Genomic DNA, 12,577 nt, shown 5'->3' with positions numbered 1-12,577 from the left:
CGCACACTTGTATAATATACACGCGGTAATAATCTATATATTGGTGATACGTACAATTTGTAGCTTAACCTTAAAAAAAATAATATAATCACGTCTGTAACTAAAACGGATCGTGTACTGCTTTCGGTAATAACTAAAAATAAAAATTTCGATGGCGGCGATGAAAATTTCCACTGCGGTCTCATTGACGTTGCTGTCTTGGTTGTCCGTTGACTTTCAGACGATTCCATTCTCGGAGGCTTCCCGAATACTGGCAATCGAAACGGTAGCGGCAAAGAGCCATTGGAATTTCATGAGCTCGATGCTCAATTCTCTAGTGGAAGTCGGACACAACGTGACCGTTTTCACGCCTTTTCCGGACGGCGACCGGACAAACTACACAGAGGTGGATACGTCCAACGACTTTCCGATGAAGCTCGACTTAGACGCGATACAGATGATTCGGGATTTTAGTGAACCTTTCACAATCGTTAAGGCTATATCCAGCATGCCCCGGTACTATTGTGACATGTTACACGGTAGCCAGAAGTTGGTCGACTTGTTAGCTTCCGAAACTCGTGACCACTATGATTTGCTCTTAGTCGAACCGTTAACCTTCGATTGCGTTTCGTACATAGCCGACACGCTTGGTCTGCCCGTAATCTACTCGATCCCGTCACCGATGATCACTTTCACCGAACGGATATTCACAGGTCATTTGTCCAACCCCTCTTACGTGTCCAACCTGTTGGCCAGCCACGCTGTGCCCGTAACATTTGCCCAGAGGTTCACCAACACGGCCTTGCTGACGTACAGCATGCTCAGGACCAGGTACGATAAGCTAGTCACTTTGATTACGGATACGAGATCATATGATCTGGCTCCGACCGTCAATCCGTCCATCATCTTCCAAAACAGTCATTATGTCACCGAGTCCCCGAGACCGATCACACCAAACGTCGTCTACGTAGGTGGTATACACCTGAAACCCGCCAAAACTATACCGGAAGTAAGCGATTATTAAATTATCGTATTATATCTGATTTACGTTGTATACTTATCACATGATCGTGTTTAAGTATGTTAGATTTGGAAATTAAATTCTTGAAATATATCCATGGTGAAATTATTATCAATGATTTTAGGAACCAAAATTGTTTAAAAAAAATCTATTCAATGAATCGATTGTTTATATTTTCAAAATAGAACTTATTCAAATTTTCCTATTATACAAATGAGTCATTACTCATTATAGACAGCATGATATTAATGAAAAAAAAAATATATATTGAAAATCTGAATTGTCGACGTCAAAAGTCATGACATGGTTAAAAAATAGTTAACTTAATTTGATTAAGTTATGATTAGTTACAATTAGTTCGTAAAATAAAAATAATAATAATAACTGAATCAAGAATAGTAAAAATGTAGGAATATTTATAAAACATTGGGTAGTAATTGTTTAATTATTAAAACAAGATGTTGACCGTTTAAATTTAAATTGTAAGAAGTTATTGTGCGAGAAATTAAATTTGGTCAATTTTACACGATTATATTATTTAAAATTATTATGAATTATAAATATTATAAAAATGTTGTTAATTTTATAATTAAAAGTTCTATGCAAGTACAAATTTTTTCTAAATTGTTTTACATTTTTAGGAAATTTAAATTTTTTCTCAAATGTGTAAACTAAATCTAATTTAATATCCAAAACTACCCTTAAATTTGCGTATCGAAGCAATTTTTTGAGGACTTGTATCTTGTATACATATTCACAAAATAAAATTAATAAACTTATTGCTCTGCATAGAATTTGAAATTATGATATTAGTTAGTTTGTTTAACATTTCAAAAATCTAAAAAAATACCAATGTGCGAATTTGATAAAAAAATATGAACTTCTTAGTCCTTAGAACAATGAAATATTAAATTTAACATAATTATAGGATACGATAAAATGTTTATCCTTGTTAAATTTAAACAATTAAAAACAATTAATCTTATCCTAAAGTTTAAATATTTTTATTTTTTAAAAATCTTAGCTACTTAAATTAGGTTAGATTTATATTCAAGTATTCATTTTTAATATCTACATGTGGTTCTTTTTATTGAACAAAAATAAGATAATATTTATTCCTTGCCATAGGCTTATCTATATCCATCTATGGATATTGTAAAAAATTATAGTTTAAACATGATGGTTAGATATAAGTTTTAAGTTATAACTTATAAATTTACATAGCTATGCTAGGTATTCAAAGGGTTTTTAAAAATCTTCTTTGAAATCTAGTATCTATAAAAAAATAATTATGTACAATAAACCTATATATAATATTTACAAAAGACGCCCATTAATATAAAATAAACAAAAAAAAAATAGGTTTTAGCAAAAACTTCCTAAAAGTTTCAAATTATACTAAAATATAAAAATCAAAATTAAATTAAACATATTTATTATTTGGTCTGCAATGACCCGACTAAATGATAAAATATACAACTATATTTTGTAAATAAGAATGACAATTATAAAGTAGGTATGTTAAATTGGCAAAACACGCATAAAAATAAACATAAAAAAGCAAACGATAATATGCCAAAAACTTATATAAAAATAGCTTAATATTATTAAATTATTAAATATTTACTATTTTTACTTACCTACTATTATTATTTATTAAATTATAATTTTATTATAAAACTAACTTATAAACATTTTAAAACTATAATAATAGATTAAGTGTTAATTGACTTTATGAGTTATGATTGTCGAATAGTTGAATCGTCAAAGGATTGTGTTTAGAAAATCCATATCCTATTTATTTATATTTTTGAAATATTCAATTATTAGCTTCTCTGACTTATTATGCTATTAAAGTATACATAATATTAAATTTAATATTAAATTACATACATGTACCTGTATGTAAAAAGCAAACTACTATTTTTGTTATATCTTTCACTTAATTGACAATCGTGTTTACCTAAGTTATAAGAAACATTTCATTTATACGTAATTTAAAAACAGACAGAAAAAAGGAAAATGTATTAATTTTCAAATTTATGAGTATTTGAAAGAATAAAAACGATTTTAAACGTAATTTTGCTATTCTTTTATTTGTTATTTGAAAATATGTGGATTTACTGGGATAAAAAATAATGTATAAATAAGTTTTAATTAAGTTAGATTAATATTTTTGTTCAAGGACATATTAGATTTCATCGAAGACTCTCCTCACGGAGTGATTTTCTTCACATTCGGTTCCACGATTAAAGTCTCATCGTTACCGGAACATATTGAAAAGGCATTTAAAGATGCGTTGGCCGACGTTCCTCAGAGAGTATTGTGGAAATACGAAGGCGAAATGAAGGACAAACCAAAAAACGTGATGACAAAAAAATGGTTTCCTCAAAGGGAAATACTGTGTAAGCACGATTTATGATAGATAAGCTAATGTTTGTTCAAGTAGAAGTAAAAAATAGAAACAATTATATTTTTTACAGTGCATCCCAAAGTAAAATTGTTTATTAGTCATGGAGGTATGTCCGGAGTGTACGAAGCAGTTGACGGCGGTGTTCCCGTACTAGGATTTCCATTGTTTTATGATCAACCTAGAAATATTGAACATTTGGTCCTCGCTGGAATGGCGATATCCGTAGACCTGTTGTCGATATCAAAAGAAAAATTGTCTAATACCATTTCGAAACTCATCAACGACGAAGTGTTAGTCTTAGATGATATTATTTATTACGAATAATACATAATATGATTTCCAACACAAGTTTTCAGTAGTTTTTGTTATATATCTATAATAAATGTGTACATTGTTTACAGATACGCAAAAAATGCTAAAATTGCTTCCATCCGATTCAAAGACCGACCGATGACGCCTCAACAGTCGGTCGTATATTGGACGGAGTATGTGATCCGTCACAAAGGTGCACCGCACTTGAAATCTCACGCCTTGAACTTGACGTGGTATCAATACCTACTGTTGGACGTGATTGGTGTAGTGTTTACTTTTGTTTTCCTAGTCACATATTTAGTCTGTAAGGTTTCAAAATGTATTCGTTATTACACTTTTAAAAACGACAAAGTCAAAACTCATTGATAATACACAGGTACTACCTTATCAAACAAAAATTTTATACTTATTTTCACAGTTACTTTTACTATTGTTGTTATTATTATTATTATTAATTGAATGTAAGTCTTTTATTTGTTGACATTGTTATCTATTCGATAGCACTTCGTTTACCAAAACAAAGAAAAAAAGCCTAATTATATATTATACTTGTATATTTACGTTCTTCCTGCAATTCGTCTCGCTTTTATACGTGATTTAATGTGTTTTCAAAAAATAATAAACTAGTACTTTTATCGTTTGGAGTTTTTATAATAGTGACAAAAAAAAATATTGTTCTATTGTAATTTAATTAAGCTTAAGTATTTATTAATTATTTTATAAATTAATCAGTTACGTGTTTGTATATTATACTTACGTTAGTATTTTATTTTTATCAATAATGAACTGTTCTTAATGCACTCAATTACTTCTTTGAATTTTACATCTTTTAAAAGACATTTTTCTACACTCATTATCATAAAAGCTTTATATTTATCTTGACCCAATGTAGTTTTCAATATTGTTTTTATTAACTTCAACTTACTAAATGACCTTTCACAGTATATTTGCGTGAAAGATAGTTCAAGTACCATTTGCCATATTCATATTCCATAATACCAAAAATATATTTTTGTATACAATAGAATGTTTATTGTTCCTATACAAGATTTTATATGAACGTATTAAGCGATACATATATTCCTTAGTTCCCTTATATTTTGTATTTATTGTTCTTGTTTTTGTGTGATTGTAATTACATTCTTCAAAGTCTGTATCACTATTATCATTTCTGTTAGTATCATAATCATATTTATCTCTTTTTGTTTCAAATGGTGTGTTTCTTAATAAGTTGCATATTACATTGTTTACCAATTTACCATGTAATGAATTAAAAATGTTGCACTCGTAAAAAAAAATTAAAAACTACTCTGTGGCTTACATATTTTATACTATTAATACAGTAATATTAATTATTTCATATCCGAATTGCGATAATATGTAAACATTAGGCATACATTTGATTTTATTGCATCAAAATAATAATTAAGAAAAATATTGAATAGAAATTACAATATTATTATGATAATTAAATTATATTTTGTTTACATAATTCATTTCGTATCATCACCGTCCAATGGTATCATCATAGAAAGCGACCCGATGGGAATTTTACAATTAGGCTCCCGGTCCAGGTTGCCGTTAACCTACATACATCCAAATGTCTTTGCCGTAAGACAGAAATAAAAGTACAAGTGTAAGTTGTTTATCAAAACTTTGAACTAGGATAATATGTTTAGTATAGTGTATAGTACAAGCCTAAGCACAAAAATAATGTATTCAATGACAAACCAACTAAAACGAATGACAAAAGTAAAGTGCTTCTGGTACCTCACTTCTTTACCCGATATACATCATAGTTATGTTCATACTATCCTCAAAAAAAAAAAAATAAAAAATAAAAAAAAATGTCAAAGCACACGTAATAAAATTTCCCTATTCCGTAAATATCGTTGTTTACCACTCGTATTAATTGAAACACGCAAAACCTAAAACTCCTTGTCATCGTATACTCTAAGTTAATAACTATAAATAATTTAATTTTGTTGAAATAAATAAATTAACCTGACGTACGATAACATACGTCTATCGTTTTACACCAATTCCTTTTAAGACTTCATCGTATAGTATTTATGTTCGTTTTATACCTTAGCACAGTTCAGTCTTTAAAGGTCGATCGTTAAACTATTGCAAAAAAAGTATAACACATTTTTTATGATCCAAAACATTTTTATTACATTTAAACAAACATAATATTAAATTATTCCACTGAGGTCAGTATAATAGTCATTCGTCTCTCCGCGTTCAACAGTCACAGACACACGCACACACCTGATGAATTTACGAAAGCGGCGGGACTCTTTTCCTACTGTAGTGGCTTTAAGTAACAAAACATTATGTCACTTACCTATAATTTCGCTTTTCGGGTCTTACTTATGTTATTAAATTATAAACTAGAATGTGCATTATATATATACATAAATATATATTTGTGTATAGTGTATATTTATAAATAATATCATGTCCCTCTCTATGCTACATAAATATTAATAATGTCTCATCGTTTGTAAAATTATTCAACAAACTTTTTCTATCTTTAAAGTAACATACATAACCATAAACTTCCTACTCGTAGGTTGTAAATTCGTATATTATTAAAACATATTATTTTAATATAAAAACTGCATAAACGGTTGACCTAGTATATCCTTCATAGAAATTTGCCTTGGGGAGGGAGGATTAAATTTGTATTAGAAGAAAACTAAAAAACTTGATATCACATTCAAAAAAATAAATAAATAAATAAATTCCTAAACTTTATTAAAAGCGCAATTATTTATAATGTTATAATTGGAGTACAATTAAATTGTAAATATTTAAAAATTTTAGAAAAATAAGACTCGTGGGAGATTTATTCCCGTCGCTCGACCGTATTACGCCCACGGGTTGATCGGCAGTATTCTAATGTAATCGCTCAAAAGAACTCAATAATTCGATACGGCATTGAAAACCAGTTATAGGTAAACAAACAAACAAGCAAGAGGAACTAAATAACAGGCATATACTATGTAATTTGATTTAAAAACGTATACGTGCATATAATATAGTAATTAAGTTTTAAAAAATATAGGAAAACGAATCGTATCTATAATATTATGATGTACAATGTAATAATGTGAAATTTTTCCGTAATATTATAATAACGTGGTCATTATGAAGGATAATTAAGGTTAAAAATATATAGGTAATTACTTTATATTGTGTACCGATTTCCGTCAAATGTATAATGACTGACGAAATTCGGCCACGCACAGCCGTAACTCGTGTACGTAGCTGTTCCAAAGCGTACACACTTGTATAATATACACGCGGTAGTAACCTATAGTGCCGATACATTGAATATTGTAGCTTATCCTTACAAAGAAACATCAAACACGCTTTCGGTAATAACCGCACAAACAAATAAAACTTCTGATGGCGGCGAAGCAAATCTCCAACACGATCTCCCTAACATTGCTGTTTTGGTTATCGGTTAACCTGCAAACGATTCCAGTCACGGAGGCTTCTCGAATACTGGCAATCGAAATGGTAGCGGGAAAGAGCCATTGGAACTTCATGAGCTCGGTGCTTAGATCACTAGTGGAAGCCGGACACACCGTGACCGTTTTTACGCCTTTTCTGGACGGCGACCGGACAAACTACACAGAGGTGGATACATCCGACGACTTTCCGATGAAGCTCGACCTGGACGCGATGCAGACAATTCGGGACTTTGGCGAGCCGTTTGCGTTGGTTAAGACTTTATCTGGCCTTTCCCGATTCTACTGTGACGTGATACACGGAAACCGGAAACTAGTCGACTTGTTAACTTCCGGAACACGTGACCGCTACGATTTGCTCTTAGTCGAACCCTTAACCTTCGATTGCATTTCATATATAGCCGACACGCTTGGTTTGCCCGTGATTTACTTGATTCCGTCACCGATGATTACTATCACCGAACGGATGTTCACAGGTCATTTGTCCAACCCTTCTTACGTGTCCAACTTGTTTGCCAACCACGCTGTGCCCGGAACATTTGCCCAGAGGTTCACCAACACGGCCTTGCTGACGTACAGCATGGTCAGGACCAGGTACGATGAGTTAGTTACTCTGATTACGGATAGGAGGTCATATGATCTGGCTCCGACCATCAATCCGTCCATCATCTTCCAAAACAGTCATTATGTCACCGAGTCCCCGAGACCGATCGCACCAAACGTCGTCTACGTAGGTGGTATACACCTGAAACCCGCCAAAACAATACCGGAAGTAAGCGATTATTAAATCATCGTATTATATCTGATTTACCTGATATACTTATCACATGATCGTGTTTAAGTATGTTAGATTTGGAAATTAAATTCTTGAAATATTTCCATGGTGAAATTATTATCAATGATTTCAGGAACCACAATTGTTTAAAAAAAATCTATTCAATCAATCGATTGAATATATTTTAAAAATAGAACTTGTACAAATTTATGTTAACTATTACAAAAGCATACTTCACTGTATTGTTTTCTATTAACTTAATTTGATTAGTTTATAATAATTTTTGATTGGTTTTTTCAAAAAATCAGAAATAGCTTAATACTACTTATATTACTATTATATACCGGTTATTCTTGTGATAAAATTTTAAAGAATTTTGTGCGATAAGTATACATCATCTTACTGTCGATGATCGTGTTTAGGTCAAAATATTAACCACGTTAATAATGGTGTGAATGAGTTATGTTGTACAATTTCGAATTAAAAATACGACATTAATTCACAATAATATTTAGAATTAGAATCTAATTGCCCTGATAATATTTATATAATATTTTTGGATCTGTATTATTTGTACACAATCAAAAAACAAATTATACATTATAATACCATAATTCATAATAAACATTTACTATCACTTATTAGTTGTTAAAGTTATTAGTTAAATACCATAGATTATACCACTTATCTATTTTTTATTCTATCTGATTAGTAAAAATTATTTTTATTATTCCTCATTATATAAATTTAATCAATCACTATTTAGGTTAGTTATTTTAATCAAACAATCATGGCGTCAACATTTAAAATTTTTAATAATTATTTGTAGAAATTTAAAATGTCAATTCCATGATGGTTTGATTAAAAATAACTAACCTAAATAGTGATTGATTAAATTTATGTATTGAGGAATAGTAAAAATAATTTTTACTCAATCAGAAAGAATCAGAAAGTAAGAATATTTATAAAACATTATGTAGTATTTAAATTAGCAGTCGGTTACTATTGACGATTTTATGATTTTAAATTGTGCGTGAAATTAAATTTAGGAGTTTCGACACAGTCATGTCAATCCGATTTATTGTTAAATTCTAATGATGAATTGTAAATATTATAAACAATTTTTTAATTTTATAATCTCAAATACTTTTTAGATATAATTTTTCCACCATTGTTCTGAAAAACTCTGGAAAGTTTTGATTTTATGTATAAAGTGTAAACTAGATCCAAAATTTAATATCCAAAACCACCCTCAAAGTTGAGTATACAATCATTTATTTGAGTACTTGTATGTCTACACACACAAAATAAAACACATTTCATCACAGAATCAATACATTTATTGCTCCGTTTAGAATCTGAAATTATGATGTTAGCTATATACAATATGTTAATTTTTAAAAAATCATTAATATTTTTGTTCAAGGACATATTAGATTTCATCGAAAACTCACCTCACGGAGTGATTTTCTTCACATTCGGTTCCACGATTAAAGTCTCATCGTTACCGGAACATATTGAAAAGGCATTTAAAGATGCGTTGGCCGACGTTCCTCAGAGAGTATTGTGGAAATACGAAGGCGAAATGAAGGACAAACCAAAAAACGTGATGACAAAAAAATGGTTTCCTCAAAGGGAAATACTGTGTAAGCACGATTTATGATAGATAAGCTAATGTTTGTTCAAGTAGAAGTACAAAATAGAAACAATTATATTTTTTACAGTGCATCCCAAAGTAAAATTGTTTATTAGTCATGGAGGTATGTCCGGAGTGTACGAAGCAGTTGACGGCGGTGTTCCTGTACTAGGATTTCCATTGTTTTATGATCAACCTAGAAATATTGAACATTTGGTCCTCGCTGGAATGGCGATATCTATGGACCTGTTGTCGATATCAAAAGAAAAATTGTCTAATACCATTTCGAAACTCATCAACGACGAAGTGTTAGTCTTAGATGATATTATTTATTACGAATAATACATAATATGATTTCCAACATAAGTTTTCAGTAGTTTTTGTTATATATTTATAATAAATGTGTACATTGTTTACAGATACGCAAAAAATGCTAAAATTGCTTCCATCCGATTCAAAGACCGACCGATGACGCCTCAACAGTCGGTCGTATATTGGACGGAGTATGTGATCCGTCACAAAGGTGCACCGCACTTGAAATCTCACGCCTTGAACTTGACGTGGTATCAATACCTACTGTTGGACGTGATTGGTGTAGTGTTCACTTTTGTTTTCCTAGTCATATATTTAGTCTGTAAGGTTTTAAAATGTATTCGTTATTACACTTTTAAAAACGACAAAGTCAAAACTAATTGATAACACTCAACGTATTTTATAATAGCTGAACTCTGTGCGTACTCTAATAAAAATCGTTGTGCTTATAAGAACTACACAGTGATGTAAACGTTTTATAATTATTATCACTATTACTATTTTTACCATTAATATTATAGAAATTGTTATTACTATAATTACTATTTTTATGTAAGAGTTATGGTTTTTGTGTATTCGATAACAGAGTTATCTCTAAAATGAATAATTGTGCATTTGAATATAAAATATTTTTTTATCATTAAAATGGTACAGTAGAATTCGTTCATAATGATGTTTGATGGACCACAACAAATAGACTGTTATAACCAAGTTATTTAGCAACGCAAATTTAAGTATCAAATTTTTAAAAAACGGTATTTATTTCATTATATCATCCAACTTTGTAAATAAATTTGGTTTTATTGGAACATTTTTTTAGATTATTATTTATATGTTTATACATATTATATTTAAGTCATAAAATAACTTTAATTATTGTGTACATGGTATATTATATTGTTAAACATAGAAATAAAGATTATAATATTATAAAATACAGGTCCTTGGGGTAAGACCTTAAATTTTAGATCATTAAATCCGGTACATCATTACAACCCGTGTCATTATAAAAGGTTTTAACTTTAATAGTATAACCTAAAATGGACCAAAAATCTTCTAAACATTTTTTTTTATTAAATTGAGTACGTGACTTCTTAATGCCCATCAACCATAACAATCTCAACAAATTACTTCCGAGTTGATAATTTATGTATATGTATATAATGTGAAATAATGGTACTGCGTTAATATATTATGTGTACGCGGCTGTATATAGTAACGATATTTCTAATCTTCGAACCATACCGCGACGTTCAATAATTATTCATAGCGTGTCGTATGTCGTGTTTACCAATTCATATTATAGTTATAGGTTGTAAATTGTAAATAATACATTCTGTTTATACTTGCATAATGTATAAAATAATATATTAAAGGCGTTTGTCGACATCAGCGGAACTCGATTAGGAATTCTTTGTGCTGCATCCGTATACACAATAGATACATGTAGGTAGGCACTTATAAAATATTGTACAGTCATGACACGGCTTTTCTGACTTGTCAGCGGATTTAATAATGCGTAAGTATGCCATAATAATAATACGCAATGTATATCATCGAAATCGCTATGTATCAAACTACCGCCGCTGTCATCGAAACAGTCTCCGGAACTAGACGATAGCTCTACAGGTAAGCCAAATCTTTTTACTCAAGGTTACAATTTAAATTCGTGGACACAAATGATCTTATTGAAAAAAACTACAAAACATTTTTCAATGTCTACGTTTATGGTTATTTCATTCTCATTGATGGTATAATATTGCTGTATTCGTTAATCGTCCTGGGGGCGATGCTTGCGGGTTAGTGAATAGGTATGTTCTGTCAATAAATTTCAATTTACAGAATAAACGCTCTCCGGTTACAACGGTGATATGGCGGAAACGATAAAATTTATATTATTTAATAGCTAAGTTCAGACTTCATGTCAGTTTGAGTTATTAAGTACATTTTATATTGCATTTGTTAGTTTTTAATAATGACTTACTGTTTATAATAGCCATAAAACATTTCATCTGACTGGTATTTAAATTCAAATACGTTTTTAAAAAGTTATTACGGCGATTAAAAATTCTACACAATGTTTACTTAGTAAGTACCTATACAATTACTCTAGATGGGGGAAGGGGTTACGAATGAATACTATTCTAAACTCTTGATACAAAGCTCAGCAACCAACAACTTCAATTTTTAATTATTTTTTATATAATTTTATGCCAAAAAAAAACCAAAAAAGAATCCGCCCACCTCGTGAATACGCCACTGGTTACTGTATAGTAATGTAAATATACACATATTATGTAAGTTGAGTGTAAATTATGTAACTAGCAATATGAACTGAGTGTATTTAAATATTTTAAGTAAAAAGACATAAAGTGTTTGCTAATTGCTTTTAAGTCAATTTAACGTGTATTTTAATTCTAAATAGTAAACACATAATATTTATATTTATTATAATATTATTTGTTTGTTTTTTAAACACTTTAAATTTATTTTATAAATTTAATAAAGCATACCTATCCTAATATGTTATGCCTAAATAAAATTATGTTTAAATATTTAATTTGTTAGGTCTTTCTTCTCATATGGACAATGAAATCTGCCCACATAATTTGCCAAAATGTATGCAACAAATAAAGTGAATTAGAGGTGC

At 29.9% G+C, this 12,577-nt stretch overlaps 1 protein-coding gene across 1 annotated transcript; it reads left to right on the top strand.

Annotated features, from left to right (window-relative positions):
- The first annotated feature begins 72 nt into the window (after window positions 1-72).
- On the top strand, window positions 73-10,394 carry LOC113557729. The gene is made up of 8 exons (XM_028188695.1): window positions 73-988; window positions 3,186-3,405; window positions 3,484-3,703; window positions 3,815-4,080; window positions 7,114-7,976; window positions 9,406-9,625; window positions 9,704-9,923; window positions 10,035-10,394. The coding sequence occupies exons 1-8, from the start codon at window positions 152-154 to the stop codon at window positions 10,309-10,311; spliced, it is 3,123 nt and encodes a 1,040-aa protein (XP_028044496.1). The 5' UTR covers window positions 73-151; the 3' UTR covers window positions 10,312-10,394.
- The last annotated feature ends 2,183 nt before the right edge of the window (window positions 10,395-12,577 follow it).

This window comes from Rhopalosiphum maidis, chromosome 1 (genome assembly GCF_003676215.2).
Source record: "Rhopalosiphum maidis isolate BTI-1 chromosome 1, ASM367621v3, whole genome shotgun sequence".
Lineage (NCBI taxonomy): Eukaryota > Metazoa > Arthropoda > Insecta > Hemiptera > Aphididae > Rhopalosiphum > Rhopalosiphum maidis.
The sequence above is the reverse complement of the archived record's forward strand: the minus strand, read 5'-3'. Positions and strand labels throughout refer to the sequence as shown.